At 40.3% G+C, this 19,917-nt stretch overlaps 2 protein-coding genes across 2 annotated transcripts; both read right to left on the minus strand.

Moving 5' to 3' along the window:
- Positions 1–1,407: 1,407 nt before the first annotated feature.
- nrros (negative regulator of reactive oxygen species) lies at positions 1,408–8,834 on the minus strand. Its single transcript, XM_064332269.1, has 3 exons — positions 8,233–8,834; positions 4,703–4,820; positions 1,408–3,397 (listed from the first exon to the last, which is right to left on the minus strand). The coding sequence occupies exons 2-3, from the start codon at positions 4,805–4,807 to the stop codon at positions 1,451–1,453; spliced, it is 2,052 nt and encodes a 683-aa protein (XP_064188339.1). The 5' UTR covers positions 4,808–4,820; positions 8,233–8,834; the 3' UTR covers positions 1,408–1,450.
- A 6,687-nt stretch (positions 8,835–15,521) lies between these two features.
- Positions 15,522–18,613, minus strand: fbxo45 (F-box protein 45). The gene is made up of 3 exons (XM_064332280.1): positions 17,988–18,613; positions 16,995–17,351; positions 15,522–16,534 (listed from the first exon to the last, which is right to left on the minus strand). Exons 1-3 carry the CDS (start codon positions 18,303–18,305, stop codon positions 16,349–16,351), a joined length of 861 nt encoding a protein of 286 aa, XP_064188350.1. The 5' UTR covers positions 18,306–18,613; the 3' UTR covers positions 15,522–16,348.
- Positions 18,614–19,917: the final 1,304 nt, after the last annotated feature.

A 19,917-nucleotide genomic window follows, 5' to 3' on the forward strand; every position in this document is an offset into this window, starting at 1 on the left:
CCTCATAGTCAGTGTTTCATTTCAAATCCACTGTGCTGGAATGCAGAGCCAAAACCACAAAAATTGTGCCATAGTGCATATACAGACTACAGTGTATGTGAGTAAAGAAACATGAACACAGCTTCTAGACAGCTTCTATATTTTAAAATCGTCTTCTTTTAATTTGAAAATTCACTTTTAAGATTTTTTTCTTTGTTTACATAGAAAAGTATGGCATTATTCATACCAAACGTAAAATCAGAATTCAAGCTCCAGTTAGATTTGATGTCAAATGGTGAGAGGCAGCACTACTGAATAGCCCATTAAGCAAAACCTTCACTGAGATATGGTTGTGTGAGAGACTCTTTATCTCAAAAGGGAGTGAAAGGGACATACCACTTTGGGTGTGTCGATCAGATCTTTTCAGCTCCAGCTTCAAAGTTTAAAATGAGAATACTCTCCTATGGAGGACCCTGCTGTGGCTCACGGCAGAGGCTTTTCAGCGTTCCTCAGTTTCTCTCTCTCTTTCTCTGTCACTCTGTTTCAACCACCATGACCCAGAACACTACCACAGTGGTATTCTGGTTACACTCTGGTTTGCCTGAGTGCTATATTGTCAGCACGCCCTGCAAAACAGCAAGCACGTTCTGGTTCTCCCCAGTACACCTGCTCTACATAGCCATCCGGCACCTCCCCTCCCCACCTCTCCCCCAAACCTGCACAAAGGGATTACATTATGGTTAAGGAAATACTGGTCTCATTGCTGTTCAATAGTGCAGCCTCAGAACAGTCACTGTGGATACGGAAGCTGACCACGTTGGACTACCTTACGCGGTGAACCACCAAGGCTTTCTGGTCACAATTTCTCAGACTGAATCATTGGAAATTCGAAACATTCCTCTAATCCTTTACCAGAGGAATTACTGTCAGAGTACATGTACGTGATAAAGTTTTGAATTTCCACTACTTCAGGACTGCTGTTGAACATAAAGCAGGAAGTTTGCTTGCTGCTATGAGAACAGGCTGTTCTTGTGCATCGTGATGTGAAAACTATAAAGGGTACATTAATGCTACAGTGAAAATTTCTACAGTAGTGTAGAGTTGAACGTGCTATTTTGGGTTTAGCTGTATTTGTGAATCCAGCTTGAGGGAAAACCCTTGCACCCGTGTTTCTGAGGTACTGTACAGCCCTGGGCAGTTACTGCTGAGAAGCAAAACAGGAAATTTCATGTTTCCCCTTTGCTTTTAGCAACCTCTTGCATCACAAGATTTCTGCAATGGCACACGCACGTACTGCGTGCAAACACTCATGCCGCAACACACACATTTGGCCACATACTCACAAACCTCTCTAGGGAACATCATGGTGTGAACCACATATGCTGTTAAATCAAATTAAAATAAAATAAAGAGAAACACCCAGATACATCCAATTATGTGTTGTACACAGACTTCATTCTTTATTTATACATTATGCTTGTGTGCGTATGTGTGTGTGTGAGCAATATTTAATTTTACCAAATAAAATGCCTTTTTTATATTTCAAGATAATTATGGAAGTGCCAATCACAAGGAGAAGAAATACAATATATATCCCACTGGGGTCTCTAAAGCTGCTTCCACACACCTGCCCATGCATAAGTTCCACTCTGTATGCATCAGGTGTGAAATAATGGCAGGTCACTTCTGCCCAGTCTTTGACATTTATCACATCTTCTGCCTCAAATGCTCTGTACCAGTCCAACAGGCAGCAGTTGAAAGGGTTTCCTCCAAGGAAGAGAGTCTGAACCCTTTCGGCAATCATGTTAGCCTGCTGAGATGGGATGGTGGTCAGCCTGTTGTTCCTCAGGTCAAGCAATCTAAGGTCAAGTCTCACCAAAGAACCTGGGAGCTGAGCAATGTTATTACTAGAAATGTTTAAAGATTTTAAGTGGCGGAATGGAGTGAAGTCAAAGTCGCGAAGACCTGTGTTTCCAAGGTTTAAATACTGCAAGGTTTTGCCAAGACCCCCCAATGCATCTTGCCGTATGAGGATTTCTGGATTGTTTGAGAGGTCCAGGTGTGTTATGGGTGTCCTCTCAAAGGCAGCGGAAGGCAGGTGTTCAAGGCTGCACCCTGCCAGGTAAAGCTGCCTCAGAGACATAATGTTGTTCCAAACTGCACAGTCAGAGAATTCAGGAGTGGTGCTGTTCTCCTCGAAGGAGCAGACTCGTACTCTGTTATAACTCAAATCCACTGTCGTAATGTTAGGCAGGGCAGAGAACAACCTGGGAGGGAGTACTTGTAGGTCATTAAGACTTAGGTAGAGATGTGTCAGGTTGCTCAGTTTATGCAATGTGTTTTGGTTAGCTTGGAGAGTAGTTAGCCTGTTATTGCTCATGTCCAACTCATAAAGAGAACTTGGGAATTCCTCTGAATTCAGGTCCAAGGATTCCAAACAGTTTGTTCCCAATTTCAGTCTTGACAAAGATTGCATTTTACCAAGGAATCCCGGAGGGAGGTAGTTTACCTGGTTCCCAGTCAGGTCCAGAAGGTCCATAGAGGAGATGCCCCCATAAAGACTCTCATCCCACAGTTTGACTGTCACATTGCTTGCATTGTCCTTTAGATTAAAAAAGTCAACCGTGGTGTTCCAATTAGTAGTGCCAGTGTCTGTGAGGTGCTCATAAAAGTTCACCCTATTGTTGGACAGCAGCAAGTTCCGAATGTGGCTGTGGGTGGGCAGAAAAGGGAAGAAGTAAAGCTTGTTGTCTGAGAGATCAAGAGTCTCCAAGTGGAACATTTCCTCCATATCCTGCTGGGAGGTGAACCACTCGATAGCATTGTGACTGGCATTCAGTTCCAACAACTGAGTAAGCTGAAAGTTCACCAGGCAAGGCAAGCTGTTGAAGGCCACATTGAGTCTTTGGAGTTTCTGCAAGTGGTCAAAAGCATCATCTATCTCAAAGAGCATATTCCTCTCCAGGTTCAGTTCCCTGAGCTGGTGAAGGTCACGGAAAATGTCCTTGTCCAGTCTCAGCATGACATTCCTGGAGAGAGACAAGTACTCTAGCGAGGTCAAGTTCTCCAGAACAAAGGAAGCCTTTTCTTCTGTAAGCCCATTCCCTGAAAGATCCAAGGTCCTCAGCTGGGTCAGTGTACGCAAGGCCTGGGCAGTCTGCAAGTATCCTTCAGAAAGGTTATTATCAGCCAAACTGAGGCTCTCTATATGACTTGTGCTGAGGAACGCATCTGACTCGATAGTGTGCAGTAGGTTTCCTGCACATCTCAGGATGCGGAGAGCAGGATAACCAGAGAGATGTGTACGCTGCAACATTCTGATGCTGTTGTTGTTTAGCTGAAGCTCTGCGACGTTGCCTGGTAGGTCTCTTGGCACCGACGAAAGCTGACAATTGTTGCAAAAGGCAATCTGTGAAGCCTGAAAAGAAAGCATAGACACATTGCAACATGCATTATGTATATTTTGCTCTCAGAGGTATTACAACAGCCCAGAGACACTGAGACACTGCTGTTCAAATCTATATGTGAAGCATACCTCGGACTGGGATGATTCAGTATTTAGTTTTGTTAATGTAACGTTCCATATACAGTCAGTTTGACTATTAATTCTTGAATTAAAAATGACTATTCAATCTACAAAATACCTAATTTGGAAACTGCTAAACAAGTTTTTACTCAGAATTAGTAGGTGAAAGTAGCTTAGATTGCCTGGATATGAAGTCTGAATAGGAATTAAATTGAATTTCTTCGATTACATTAGCTGTTCTGAATAGGCTTAGAACCACTCGTAAAAAATACAAGCGTAGTTTGTGCTGCTTATTGTGCAACCGCTACGAATGCTATGATGCCATATTTGCTGATTCACTTAAGTATTGACCAAGTAACTGCACAACCAAGCTCAAATAGTTAGCAAGCACAGTTAGAAATGATACGTAAGCACAAGACCAAGACACAAGGTCTTTTTTTATAAAAAATGTTTCTTGGTGTCAAGTTATATCCAAATCTGCAAACAAAGTAAAAAGCTAGTGGCACTCATGCCTATTTTTGATGAGGAGTAAGCCATCTTCACTGAAAGAAAGTAATGACATTTTTACAAGAAAGTGTCTATGATGGAAACAAACACTGAACATCCTCTTCTAAATTCACATGTCTATGTGTGCTTTTTATGTCCATCCTGTGTTGTGGCTTGTTTTTTGTCTCACCACACATAAATAAATGTGCAGGTACTTCTGGTTAATAAATGCACCTCAAAGAATACTTTCACACCATCTGACTAAGTTTGCTCATGCCCCGGCAACACTTGAGCTCAGTTCTCTCTGTTGTCAGGCTGCCCTAAGTCTCAGGTCAAGATCCTCCATGCCTCACTCTCTTCCTGAAAGGTTTCTCTCATTATTTATTATAATTCATTCAATTTCTTTGATACAGAATTTAACTTGCGTGCAAGAATCAGCAATGCAATCTCACGGGTACATCAATATTCAAATACAATGCCCACAAATTATGTTAAATCAGCTCATGAATATGGAAATAGTCTGATCAAAAAATGTCAAATAGCCAAAATGAAAAAAAATAGAAATATCTACTTAATTACTTAAAATCCTTAATTTTACTGAAAAAGCTCTATTTTACTAAACAACAAAAAATATTCTTGTTCGAAGTGACCAGCACCACTGTTTAGTAATAGCAGGAATGAACCATAATGTAAAGTCAGGTGCTCACATACCAGTCTGCACGGTCTCTGCAGTGATTGACAGGATGTTGGAGTCAAGAGGTTCCACATCAGCCATAGGTGGAAAAACAGCAGGGAGAAGAAGCCGGTGAGGGGCATCTTAACACCATTACTAGCCAAACAAAAGAAAAATGAGCAGACGTGAGAACGAGAGTGAGAGAGAGCTCTTCCTACGCTCTGCCACAGCTGTACAGAATGACACGTTGCAGACAATCATCACCATCAAACGTCTACCCCACCTCCCAAGACTCTATTTTCAATGCATATATGCCCTTATGCCATGCAAAACCCAGCTCAATGGTGAATAAAATAAAAGAAATAAAATATTTTGCAAGGGAAACAGCTTTAAAAATGGTCCTCTTTCCAAGATTTAACAGCTTGATACGGAACATGTGCTGTCATACTGAACTGCAGGTGTAGACTGAAAATGTTCTATTAGTAAAATTTGTAAAAATGAACCAGGAATCCAAGAGTATCTGATCTGTCAGACAAGTGTTTGAGAATTTTTCCTCTTTATGGTGAGAATTCTTCGGTCATCTAATGTTGAGGCCTTCCTTGACCAACCAGGCCCTTAGTGATTTCTGAGCTCACCAGACTTGGCCATTCCACAACCCTGATTCTTTTCTTTTTCAGCCACTCAGTTGTAGATTTATTTGTGTGCTAAGGATCATTGGGCCTCATTCACCAATATCTTCCTAAGTTTTTTCTTAAATTTGTTCTTGAGAAAGGTCCTAAGAAAAGTCTACGTCAGATTCATGACGTGTTCTTAAACCACAGAATTGTTCCCGGCAGTAAACTGCATCGGAGAAACTAGCTGTTTCAACCGGTCGCTGCACAAAACATTGCACAAAAAATGTATTGCCAGTCATTTTGGTGTCACCCGGCGCGATCCGCACCCCCCTAGTGACGCCTCTGAATAATAGTTCTCTATTTCAGCATGTCCATGTGTTTAAAAAGTGTTACCTAAGTGCTTAGTTTGTATTCAAAATTTTTAAACATTTGCTTTTTCAGTATAGACCAAACACTGCATAATTGAAACCCCCAAAAATGTATCATTTATTTACAGATGAACTTGCGCTGAGGCAACCACCATCTGAGGCAGAACCTGGCACCTTAATACTTTATAAAATAATGAAAATAATTATTTAAAAATATTATAAATGATAAAAATATTATTGTAATCTAAATCCTATATTATACAACTGTAGAATTGAAGAAAACGCAATAACTAAGTATTCTGCACAAACATGTCAGCACTCAAATGTGCGTAAGTGTGCTCTTGAGTGTACATAGATTTTGTTCTTACCTAAGAACAAATCCCAAATAAGAAAACATTTGTGAATCAGAATCTTCGTGAAAACTGCATAAGTGGGTTTTAAGAAGAAAATTTTTCTTAAGAACGGTTGGTGAATGAGGCCCATTGAGCACAACTTAGGCAAAAGTTGAGTTTTGGAACACAGTCATTTGGACAGATGAGACCGAATTTGAGTTGTTTACCCATAATACACAACACCATGTTTTGTGAAACCATGTATCACCACAAGAATCTCATGCTAATCATCAAGAATGGTGGTACAGGGGCGATGATTTAGCAGCCACTGGACCTGTACGCCTCACAATCATTGAGTCTGCTCTGAATTCCACTGTACGATCGCATTCTAGTGGAAAACGTGAGACCATCTGTCCAACAGCAAAAACTTGTCCATAAGTGGATCACGCAATAGGACAATGATCCTAAGCACACAAATAAATCTACAACTGAGTGGCTGAAAAAGAAAAGAATCAGGGTTGTGGAATGGCAATGTCGAAGTCCAGACCTCAACCTCAGTGAAATGCTGTGGTGGCAGCTGTGCAGAAACCAACTGCCTCGAACAGCAATGGCAATGTATCATTTTCTAAAGTGGACCATGTTTCGTTTTTTGTTTTGTTCACCGAAAAGTTCCAACAAGAATTCTCCAGTATTGAACATCAACAGTTGATTTCTCTAAACTTAGAGACAAAGGAAAAATACTCAGGAGTAAAATATTAAGTGCAGCTAGTAACCATTGTAAAGTTATAATTAAAGATGAAATGAACTGGTTACCAGTTGCCTTCAGTTGAAAGCAGCTGGATCAGACGGTAGAACAAGCAAGGCCTCTACTATTAATTGTAGCGTTTCTACTAGTTAGGGTAGCAATTATGCAATTTGATATGAATTATTATTGAATACTCCAGTAATAAGAATAATTTGAATACTTGTTTAAACTAAAACAGTTATTTGGTTCACAAAATGTAGCCTATAGGGTTTGTATTCCTTATTTTTATTAACAGGACCACACTAACAATTACCCGAAATCAGTCGTTCCAAAACTCGGTCCTGGGTCCCCCTGCGTATGCCGGTTTTTGTTCCAACCACATTCGCAATATCATAATTTCAACAAGCTGCTAATTTTTTTTAATGAGGTGCTTTTCATGTTTAGAGGGATTATTTACCCTCTTAAGCCACATTATGTCTGAAATAGCTTTGTATTCCCCAAAGAATACAATTCCTATGTAAATATTGTGCTACAATGCGCTTATTGTGCTACATTGCAAACAATTACATAAAAAGAGATACGTTTTTTTATCAAATGAAAAGACAAAGGTAAATCAATATGCACCTAATTAAGTTTTTGAACACTTGTTTAATTTATGTCATATTTTTTTCACCTTAATATAATGAACACATTGCAGATCTGACTCGTTGTAATTTTCTTTGTCTTTGAATTCATAATCTTCATTATCTTCCAGGTGGTTAGTTTTAGTGGCAGGTGTCCACATTTTCACCAATTAGGAGCCTGATCGCCATCGTCTTTAATTTGAGGTTTTACCTCTTTTTATGCAATATAACACAATTAGCACGACACAAACATAGGGAATTAATTATTTATGGCAATGCATAGCTATTTCTGAAATAATGAGGCATAAGAGGGTAAGCAATCCCACTAAACATGAAAAGCACCTAATTAAAAAAAAATAACAGCGTGTTAAAATTCTGAGATTGCGAGAGTTTGGAACGAAAACCAGCATACATAGGCGGCCCCAGGTCCGAGTTTGGGAACCCCAGCCCTATATAAATGGCCATTGTAATCTGATCATAAATACGCCAAATAAATTGCCCATCAGTCAGTGCAAATGAAACGATCCAGTTATTTTAATGGTGCACATGTGAACTCGTAGTAACAGGATGAACATACACCTCTGCTGTCGATTTTGTGAGTGTTGGAAACGTATCTTAGAAAACCACGCGTGGATGCTGCACAGCAAATACCCTAAGTTTCATTAATGCAATGATCTGTGGATGCACATCGCAAACACTAACTTTCCGGTATATTAAATCTACTTTCGTTTTTTATTTATTCCTTTATATATTTTCATTTGATTACACTTATCATGATGCAAGCATTAATTTACAAATAAGATTATAGCAGCTTCGTATCGTTAGTAAACATACAACTGCTAACTTTTAACATTGCCTATGTACTTTAAATCGCAAGTGCACTCACGCGGACGTGTTGGTACGGAAGCTCCACACCACCGACGGTTGAACCCGCAACCATGTCGCTGGCTTGCATCCCCAATTGACCGCTAAAGCAGGGTGCTTGTTCGAAGATGTGCAGGGAATCGTTATCTGCCTCTTGCCGGGATTAGTATTTGCGGAAGCAAGCAAGCAGCGGAAACCAAGTCACATGAACTGTCAAGATCATGCAAGCTCCAAAAGCGAGGTCAGATCTGTCGAGTTTCTCACCAGCCGCAGCCCAAATGAGATTCACAATATGAGGCAATCCTCCCTTCGAAATAACCTATACTTAGAAATATCTCACAGGAACTATGTTACAGTAGGCTATAGCCAATTGGCAACTTATAAGAATCATAAGAGAATCGATCCTCTGTTCGTTTAATTAATTACTTGCATACATTCAGAGTTTATTACAATAGCTTTCGCTGAACTGTCTTGGCATCGCAAATAAAAATATCGGAAAAACCATGCATCCTAGAGGAACCTGTTTCCATTTACTACATCAACCTGCAGGGGTGAAACACAGAGCTTCAGGACCACAAAAACCTGCGTGGTACACACACACGCTCCCTTCACTGCTGGTTTGATCAACAGATACTATTACAGAGGAAACCACTCGATGCTAACGCCCTTCCTGTCGTGCTGTGCTATTCACACATCTGCAAGATGTTGCTGCTCTTTCTTCCTTAAACAGCACATACTCAGCACTACAACACTTTGACACACAGTAAGCGAACTTCAATTTGGAAAACGCTTTCTCTAGTTTGGTATAATGTTTTGCTGGTGCTGCCAATTCCTGTTCTCTCTGCTGTTAACAGTAGCCTATACATTGCTCAGTTTGTACACTCATACTTATAATAATATTATAATAAGTTAGTTCATTAATTTGGTTATCAACTACAGGCCATCAGTAGTTGACATAAGATATCTAATTTTTTTTAGCCGCCCAATTTTTGACACACTGCGTGGTGTGACGTTTTGTGATGTTTTATTTTGCAACACTTGGAAATGACAATAAGGAAAAAAGAGTGCAGTTCTCTGGAGGAGAGGCTTGCTGCCTGTCACTGTTGACTTCCTGGGCTTCTGTGACTTTGTCTCCCCAGTCACTTCAGCTCAGAGAACAACTCAGGCCTAGTGACTGACCAAAGCCTTCCAGAGTCCCACATAACCTGCCCAGTCTCACAACATTGCACTGTAGGAGTTATTGCAAATGACAGGGCTTCGCATTACATTTATGGTGAAAAGGTTTTAATTGTGACTTTAATATGTACATGCAAACAAGTTCCTAAAAGCCAAAGAGTTACTGTTCTTTTGAAGGAAGTGAAGAAACTATAGAGAGCGAGGACTACAAAAGTAGATTTATCGTACAGATGGCTCATCATTATCTGCAACACTTCAGGGGTTTGATTCACATTTAAAGTGATGATGCCAGTTATTTTGTTGTTATGTGGTTGACACAAGACCTTAACGATGTATTGCATGCTGGAGTGGCCGTTTATTCATAAGCAGTTTCATTTTCCTGTTCGGTGTCATGTAACGTATGCTGAGTCATTAAGAGTTTTCATGGTGTGACTAAAAAGAGCAAATTATGGAGAATGGGTATCAGGGTTAAAAGGGTAAACTAGTATGAATTAGCAATATCTAATTTCAACTAGGGCCTCCAGAGGTTTTCAAAATGGACACTAGGGTATCGGAACCTACTGTGCTTGTTTCTGCCGTAATTGCAACGTCTGAATACATGAAGAATAAATATTCCACATTTACTTCCCAAAATTTTTAACCAGTGAGATCAACTGATTGTGTGGGTTAGAAACGGCAGTTTGGATTTGTGAGTGAAAGAAGGCTGACTTAGCAGAGGCAATCATAGATGAGAAGGAGACCAGGAGTGAGTGGAAGACTGATAGATCATGTGGAGCTCTGGTCATCCTTCACTTCCATTAAAATGGAAGTGGAATATACACCCAATATAGATCAATAATTCTACTTACCGCAAATCTTTATACTTCATTTATGCAATGAGTGTGCCATTCAGCTGAACTATCATGATCGAGAATGAACAGTTTGAATAACCCCCTGGCATGATCAAGAGGACCAAGGAAGCATGGGGCATCTGATGCATGAGTGTGGCAGGGGTGCAATGTCACTCTCAATCCCACATGAAACTTTAATGTGGTTCTCCAGCTGCCACAGGAAGTCCCACATACTGGCAGAGTGGCACAGAGTGCACAGAGACACATCTGCTAAGAAAGCACTCGCCACAGTCTAGGAGCTTTAAATGGCACATGCCTTCCATACGATTCCCATGGCTAATTTCACACTGTAGTTCAGTTATAACATTTGGAACTTTTTTTTCAATTTTGTACCAAGGAAAGACCTGAAACTGTGCTACTATTAAAGATACATGGCTCATATCTCAGCCTTTGGGTCTGAACCGAGATATCATTAAAAATGAAATCTAAAAATCTACTGTAGATCCCCCCAAACCCTGCATCACAAGGGTTCCAGAACACTATGTGTTATAAATTGTCAGGAGTAAATTGTTGACTAAACCTTCAATCTATCCATCCATCCATCCATTATCTATACTTGCTTATCCTGGGCAGGGTCACGGGGGGTGCTGGAGCCTTTCCCAGCGTGCATTGGGCGAGAGGCAGGAATACACCCTGGACAGGTCGCCCATCTATCGCAGAGCACACACACCATTCAGTCACCATTCACTCATACACACACTCCTCATACTCAGTGTTGCCAATTTAGCGACTTCGTCGCTAGATTTAGCGGCTTTTTGACCTTCCCTAGCGAGTAAAAATCTTATCTGGTGACTAGCGACAAATTTGGCGACTTCTTGCAACTTTGGCAACCTCCATTCTCCATTGCAACAGCAGAAATCACCTTTCACCGATTTGTAAATGACGTCTGCCTTTCCTAGTGCTCTAGCGTTGCCCATGTTTATAAAAGTAATGATTTACCTATGTAGAATCAGTTGCTGTAATTACAGGGAAGTAGATGTTCTACAGATCTAACAGGTACTACGCAACTTGGCCAACGTCATTGGAGGGCAGGCAGACACAAAACATGCGCTATGCCTATCGCCGTGCATGGCTTAACATACGTTTTTTAAATATGCAAATGATTACGTGGTGATGTCATACATATACAAATTAACATATGACGTCTTCTAGCGACTTTTAGAGGAGGCTTTAGCTACTTTCCATAGAAAATAGTTGGCAACACTGCCCACACTATGGGCAATTCAGTCTCTCCAATTAGCCTACCTGCATGTCTTTGGACTGTGGGAGGAAACCAGAGTACCCAGAGGAAACCCACAAAGACATGGGGAGAACAGGTAAACTCCACCTTCAATCTATGAATTCCCAATTTCACAAGCCCTGATTGCCTACAATCCATGACTACATTACAGATTGCGACAAGGAGACTGAACAGGTTACATTTTGTTCCCAACTGGGGTTAACCAGAAATCCTGCAATAGAAGCTGAGCCTTATATTTCCATTGAGCAAATGCTGATAAACAAATTACCATACATTAATGAAGAAACCAAGGAACTGTCATTTTGCGATACTAACCCTAACCAAGGGGATTACAGTATTAATCAAAAACAAAACCAACAGCACTCCCTTGTGGCAACATTATGAGATACCTATTACAAGAACCAAGACATTATTGTAGTGCTCTTCCATGGAAAGATGATTTTAAGTTGTGATGTAAGTGCTTCATGAACCGCATAATAAATGAAGCCACTGTATGTTGTCAATTTGAATTGTATCAACCAATGAAAATACTTAATTTCACAACATCATAACAGAGGGCATTTAACCAGTGCTTCTCCTCTCAGGATCTTAAACTGCTTTTCAGTGAAGTGAAACTTCAACTTCTGAACCACCACCATTGTGTAGCACCCACCTGGACTTTTAAGCCAAAATGAAGAAACAATTAGCTATTGTCAGAGTTCTAGTGATTAGATTGCGGTCTTCAAGAGAGAGAGAATATAATAAGTGCAAACTTGTTCATAGTCCATACAATAATATATTGTTACTGAGTAGCCTTCTTTTTTTCTGCTCTGTCCCTTTTTCCCTCACAAATATCAAAGGAAATGTCCTTAGGCAATTAAAAGTTACAATGAGCCCTGGTCGATGCATACAATCTATGGTGTCTCCTCTCCTGCAAAGTTTAACTGACACTAGAATGCAAAGCTATTTACGAGGTGTCAGAGGCCAGCATGGCCACACATTGCCACAAGGGTAATCGTTTCGTTTTTCCATTTTGGGTTTGAATTCCAATCGGCAACATTTGATTGAAAAAATCAATTGAAAGTCTTAATGTCTATGTAGACATTGTTGCTGAGGCCTGCTAGTTTGGAATTTTCTTAACAATTCTTGTTACAACCATCACCAGTTTTTAAAAGCAGGAGTAAATATCCATCTTGTAGAGGAATTCAATAGCTGAGCCGAATTACCTCTTAACATATTAATGTTTGGTCTTGTTAAAAAGAGGCTAAAACCATACATCTTTTAATAATGATATCATGGTGCCTAGCCCTGCTTTCAACAACATAAGGTCACTTTTATAAGTAAATTATCAGCTCTTAGGTCGGGCCTTCAAAAAGAAAGACATTCGCACATTTTCTCCATTGCAATATTTCACATGCAGTAAGAACCTTCGCCAGAGCATTAAAAAAAACACACAGATGCACAAAACATTTATAGCCTATTATCACGCCTATAAGGCAAGGGTCACTCATTATGGAAAATAGCTCTGTTAATCAACTTATTAACTATCCCTTTTTAGATCTTATTTTCACATTACAATTCAAGGTTGATCTGGGGAAGCAGCTCAAGTTCCCAGACACTATCGCAGTGACCATGCTCAGGCCAGACATGGTCCTGATGTCTGAAATATCAAGACAGGTGGTCCTGCAGGAGCTGACTGTTCCCTGCGAAGACCAAATGGAGGAGGTCTACAAGAAGAAGAGGGCCAATATGTGGACCTGGTTAGGCCATTCTCTCCACAGGGCCCTCAAACTCCTTGGCATTACAGGACTGCACAGCAGGAAAGCCATCAACAACACAACTGAGGCTGCAGAGAGGCTGTCAAGATGGCTATGAATCAAGAGGGGGGATCCGTGGACAACACATGCTACTCGGACACAAGCTAGGGCCTGATCAACCCTGGATGGGTCACCTGGGTCAGAGTGTATGATTGCTGAAAGACCCGAAACACCCCATGACCCCAGGTTACATCACTGATGAAGTGTCCAAGTGCATCACAAGATATGTGATTCACGTTTGTATAAAAGACAAATATATATTAATATTTTAAAATCCCATATGTGAACAACAGTAAACGCCAACAATGACAGAAATGAAAACTTTTTAGAAAAACTTTTGAAAAAAAAAAAAACTTATTTGATTCCTCTAAAAAAACAAATGGACCACCTGAATGGGATATCGGGCAGGTACAGTATTTGTTATAAGACTGAGGAGTAAAGGTACAAAATACATAATACTGAAATATTTAAGAAATACTGGCATATTTTATGTAAAGCTGAATTAAAAGCACCTTCTATACAGTGTGAGGGATAGCCTCTTTCTAGAAATCTTTGTTTTATAGCAGAATCATTTTATTCATTTTCAATGAAATCCTCAGTAGAGGGAGACCTTGTTTTAGCGCTTTAGGATGTGCCCTACTGGAAAGGAGAAAAGTATTGCAGCCAGTTTCTTTTTGATAGAAGGTAGAACTAAGCAGTGTTCCCCATACATTGAATTTATTAGGGGGCATGGCAAATTAAATTTGCACGTGGCCAAAAAGTTTTTCTTTGTATTTAGTTGTTCTTTTTTTTCCCCCAATGTCAAAGTGACACACAGCCGATGCTCATTACGCTGTGCAAGAGGCAGAAATACACCCTGGACAGGTCACCAATCTATCACAGGACACACACACCATTCACTCACACACTCATACTTATGGGCAATTTAGAATCTTCAACTCTCAATTGCCCATTAAATTATTTAATAAACAGTACAAACAATCCTCAGAAGTGAATTTTTGGTGAACCCCCCCCCCAAAAAAAACAAAACAAAAAAAAAACACTATTTGTATCCTTTTTTAATAGCATTTAAAAATAATACTAATTCTCTGCTGGAGTTCCTTTAGAATATAATCCAAATATTAATGCCACTTTTGGATTTTTTTTTTTTTAAAGAAAGGGTTATATATAAAATTCTGCTGAAAATGCCCCATGTATAAATTAGCTTAATTTGGAGTGAAAGTAGAGCCCATAGCTGTCCCCTAGATCTGTAAAAAAAAAAAAAAGTAATCTTTATCAAAGGAAAAATAATTAAGTTTCAACACAAAAGAGGCCAATGTAAAAATAAATTCATAAGGTGGTTATGTCACCAGTGCTAAATCATGTAGTTTGTAAATTTTATTTATAACATCAGCGGAGTGTCTTATATAGGCAGGAACTTTAATAAAGGGAGAGGACCTCTAATAAAGAGGCGATACTTGCCACAATTGGCCTTCCTTTTGCTTTTGTCAAGCTTTCATGCATCTTTGGCAGCATATAAAATCCAGGGTCACTGGATATTTAGAATTGAGATATTCAAATTCATGTTTATTAATCCAGGTACATTTAAGTGCTGATGTAGTCTAATCCAGAATCTTTTTTTGAAAGTCAGCTGTGGGGTCATTCTTATGTACAAAATTGTTCATCATATAATTGGCGGTAGGCTTCGGCTTAATTATATTCTGACATATTTTGTAGCACAATAGCGCCCCCTTTATCCCCCAGGCCTGAAGCACTCAAACTCAGCATACCAGGGGTCCCCAGGACAGAGGCCGGGAACCACTGCCTTAACCGAAAGAGCCATGGACTGCACTGAGCCCCATGATCCGGATATGGATCGAATCCTTACACCACAGTGTGGTGCTTTACCTGAATGAACCACCGAGCAGCCCCTTTGTTAGGGCCCTTGGTTTTTACCTGAAAGACAATCTTGTGTCAGTGTTCACAGTCTGACAGGATAATTGGAGGTATTATTTGCCAATCATTTATGACACCTCCATATAGTCTTACCACATTCAATAAAGCTAGTGGATAGACACATTTTCCAAATACATTTTGTATGGGAAGTGATTAACTCAAAAGAAGTCTGGCACAAGAACCCAGCTAACCTCATACAGTAGATCAATATAAGGAACCCAGGAATTCTTGTTCCATAACGAAACATAAATACATATTGAACTGACAACTTGCAGACTACTCATTTAGACTTTATTTTGAGGCAATGTGATGTCATTGATGTCAAGGATAAAACCTAACAAACACATTTTGTGAAGTTCTACTAGACCAACAACACAATAAGTGGTCAGTTACATTATTTTGATGGTAGCTTCTCCAGTTCTTAACACTTCATATTTGCACAGGAAAAGGGAGTAAGAATTATCTGCATGCGTACAACTAGCTCTTCTAAGAAAGAGCCCAAACTCAATTATCTGCATTTGTATAACTAGCTCCTCAAAAGAAAAAGCCCAGACTCAGAAAGTTGTCCCAGTTGGCCACACGTAGAATTTGGTAACAGGTACGCAACAGTGAGTTTTGGCTTCAACACATCCCATTCACGCTTCCCACTTCAGTTAATTTGTGCTATAGAAATGAGGTTTACGTCAACACATCCACTCTGTTAACTACAATGGCAACAATAATTAAACATGTTAATTATTATGCATCCATTATTATATATTGAATATATTTGCCACATTTTATATTTCATTTGGCCTCATCTGAACTGGCATAAAATGTCCTCTACACGTTTTAAGTAATGTCACTTCATAAAATACAGTAAAAAGTCATTTCAGACTATATATAAGTTAAAACTGCCCAGGCAGCTGAGTTCATTAGTCCGCACTGTGACCAATGGAGAGACCCCTGCCCTTCCTCCAACTAAGGCCCCCATCATGCCCAACTGCAATTCTTCACAGGGCGTGGGTTGCACTCCCAAAAGGAATGTTAGGAGTACTCTCCGTGCCAACAAACAGTTTCCTTGGCACACTACCACCACAAAAGTGGCATCCTAAGGGGGTTTTAACCATCCAGCGGTTTCCCCAGATACACCATTGTCACTTCAGTGTTCCCATAAACAGCCGAAACAGCAGGGAAGAGACAAGCTTTTGGGAGTCCTCGGAAGGCCACTCCAAGAAACTCAAACCCTCTCTCGAAAGCCAGTGTCTTGTCCTCCATGTCTAGGATAACACGTATTCTCTCTCCAATCTGGAAGAAAAAAATTAAAATTAAAATTAAAATCACACACACCATGATCACCCTTCAATGATGAAAAATTTCCATTGTAACTCTCCTTCTGTTTACTCCTGTAAGATGGTAAAAAGGTAACATGCATGTAGAATGGCAGGAATTATAATCCAAACCTCATTTTAGAGGCATTGTTTTAAATTACTGATGAGCAATGTTTGTGTAATACTTGGATGTGTAGTACCATGAACAGTTATGTGGGTGTTTACAGTTATCGAGTTCAGCAAAAGGAATGGAAATAGCATCACCAATTCATAGCACTACCACCTGCCACAGAACTTAAGAGGCTAACAAGTTAACTTACCATAGCTTCTGCTGAACACACATACTTCAAAAAAGACCTGGAATGGCTCAAACTACTATGAATCCAGAGTGCTATTTCCATCCCTGCTGTCCATTATTTCTCAACCAACAAGTATACCTGGTACTTGGGTGCATTGTTGCACTGAGGGAAGTTCCCATTGACCTCTCCGTTGTGAAGCAGGTTGTTGTCCACCAAATTCCATCCCCAGCTCTGATCATCACTGCCCAGGAGTGCCACATAGCCCTGGCACTGCATGGGTGCCCGCTTAGTGGCTATGCCAATGACAGCCACAGTTCCAAGAGGACCCTCCCACCAGATCTCCCATGCATGCCTGCCCTCTGAAAAGCCTATCTTTCCACGGGCACCATCGGTGCTCTGGGCAATGGGGTTGCGGTGTAAGGTGAAGCCATTTTTCTTGACATACACATTACGTGAGCAGTCGTGGGAGCTCAGGGCATGCTGGTAGGATTTCAGCTACGAAGAGGAGTATTGAAAAGAAAAAAAAACAGATATCAGATATGCAAACACACGGTAATCGTTGTCTGTAGATACAATGTCAACTGAACAGTGTGTATGTGAGGGGGATCCATGAAAACACACCAAGAGACACAATAGGTAGGTGCGCATGCAACTTAGTTATTTACTGACAATTCTACAATTCAAATTACAACACTGACATATTTAGCTAGCGCGAACACGGTTATCTTGCAGTACACCAGCTTGCTACAATCAATCATTTTTTTAAACTTAATTTACTGCTTATATAGAAATTTCGCGTGCAATGAATTGTGCAACGAACAGGAGTACGTCACTGTCAAATGCGTTTACATTCAAATTGATAGGGAGCTATCTTACAATATTCAACTCACAGTAACATGAGCTTTGAATATTACACATACTGTCTACCTATGGGTATGAAAGACTACTAAAAATAAAGCAAATTAGGCAGCAACTAAGCTAGCCTAAACGTCAAACTTGGTTGAGACACAATAGCTAGACTATTGTACATGCACAGCTATCTTTTCTATCGATTAAAAAACAAACAATCACGGGTTCGATCTTGCGGCTACTAACAACAGACAAACAGCAGTGATTTAGCAAGCTGGTTACCTTTCCCTTGTAGGTGGGCAGATTGCAAAGAATATCGGAGCGCAGTGCCTCTTCGCTCAGAGTGCGGTTGCAGAGGCTCCTCCAGACTTCACTATTTTCATCGGCGAGACAGCTGTTCCAGTGCCAGCACACTAAGGAGCACCGCATAAGATCAGGCAACTCCAAATATGAAAAGATGTGCTCCAAAACCCGACTGGGTAGCCTGCCGGCCACGCCTGCGCCTCCACCAGCTCCAACAGCAGAAGATCCGACGACGCTACCACTTGCAGTGGCTGCTCCGATGCATGGAGACGCCCCACCAGCGGCCGCACCAGACATTCTCGGAAAACTATCCCGCTTAGCAGCTATTAGAAACTGACAACGAAAGAATTGTACGCAAAAACTAATAAATAACAAATGAAGAGGATAAACACAAATTGCTCTAAAACTCGTCTCTGTTCTGGCTGGAACCACAATTATTGCAGATGTGTCAAGGTGGACCTAGCTTGCTAGCTCGCTTCAAACAAGGGGCAGGCGTAAGAAAAGAACCGAGAAAATAAAGGTCCTGGAAGCAAAACGAGATTCGGCTATGAAGTAACTGTGTGTATACAAAACACATTGCCGTTGTAAATTGGTTTAGATGTATATGTCATACATAATTATATTTTTCATATGAGTATGGCCCATTTTTTGAAAATATATATGTTGCTATGCAGAATATGATATTTATACTCCTTTTAGGACCTGACGGAAGACCGCCCAGTAGCGTAAACATGGGTGGGATCCGGGGACCAGGGAGTGCAAATTTCCATTCAGAACTACGAATTTACCCAGGCCGCATTATATTATTTTGGGCAGTACTTTTTAAGCTCTAAAAGGTATTCACGCCGAACTACTTTCCAGGGACCGAATTCTCTTCTCAGCCCCACCAAAGTAATATTATTCAGCCTATAAAATGTATTTAATTCGATGCGTGTTACAGTGATGACGTCTTTTTGTAGGCCAACCCGAACGTTTCTCCCACCATATGTTCCTTCAGTAGATTTCCAATGCTTTCTTCCCATAGGGATTTTGTTTTTTGCCGAAAATAAGGTCTGCTGTTAATGTACGCCTAAGAGAGTTTCACGAAATGTATTACACCCATTAATATCTCAACCGTAAAATTCGAACCCGTTATGCGCTTTTTAAAAGTATAGCCTATTGAAACTACAACAATGGTCGCATTTCTGGCAACTGCTGGTCAAGTTTTCACACTAGTCCGCCTGCGGACGACAGCCGATGTAGTTTCAATATTGCAACTTTTTAGCAACTTACTTTTTTATTGCAAACAAGTGTTGTCTCAAATGATAAAAAATCTGTTGAATAATAAATGCAAAGTATTCATTTTTCCTGCCTGTGGGATTTATATCAAAATCAAATTGTACAGCATATGATCCACAAAAACTCCTGATTGGCTTTTGACTGAACTGGCATATGCCCATTGAATTGAGAAGCCCCGAAATCAGCAATCGGCCCTATGATGGGCTGTGATTTACAAATAGACGTGGTCTGAATAGGCAGGTGGCGAACAGCGCAAATCGCAGACCAAAGAGAATAGAAAATTGCACTGACTGCGCCAGTCTGATGTACTTTTCCAGACAGGTCAGATATGGAAGGAAAGGTGAAAGTTTGGCTTAACAAATATGTGGCAGGTATAAGATATAAAGTAGCGTATATCTTATTCTTTCTGTTCTAATGTAGTCATCTAGCCTCTCAGAAGCCAACGAAATGCAAATGTTTCCTGGGGGAGGACGACCAGACCCCGTTTTTTTTTTTTTTTTTTTTAACCATCTGAAGAGAAGAGTATCTACCACAGTTTGTTGTCCTAAAACATGGAAGTGAGTTAGCATTTTTGAGCCATGGGTTCCCCAGGCAGATTTCCAATTTTTTTTTTCCCATAGGGATTTTGATT

This window comes from Anguilla rostrata, chromosome 4 (assembly GCF_018555375.3).
Source record: "Anguilla rostrata isolate EN2019 chromosome 4, ASM1855537v3, whole genome shotgun sequence".
Lineage (NCBI taxonomy): Eukaryota > Metazoa > Chordata > Actinopteri > Anguilliformes > Anguillidae > Anguilla > Anguilla rostrata.

Bases quoted from the DNA above. Each gene is read 5' to 3' on its own strand.
- fbxo45 (XM_064332280.1), bottom strand. From the start codon at position 18,305: ATGTCTGGTGCGGCCGCTGGTGGGGCGTCTCCATGCATCGGAGCAGCC. The intron at 17,352-17,987 runs GTAACCAGCTTG...TCCTCTTCGTAG, and splicing joins TGCCCACCTACAAGGGAAAG to CTGAAATCCTACCAGCATGC. The intron at 16,535-16,994 runs GTATACTTGTTG...TTTTTCTTCCAG, and splicing joins ACAATGCACCCAAGTACCAG to ATTGGAGAGAGAATACGTGT.
- nrros (XM_064332269.1), bottom strand. From the start codon at position 4,807: ATGCCCCTCACCGGCTTCTTCTCCCTGCTGTTTTTCCACCTATGGCTG. The intron at 3,398-4,702 runs GTATGTGAGCAC...CTTTCTTTTCAG, and splicing joins TGCAGAGACCGTGCAGACTG to GCTTCACAGATTGCCTTTTG.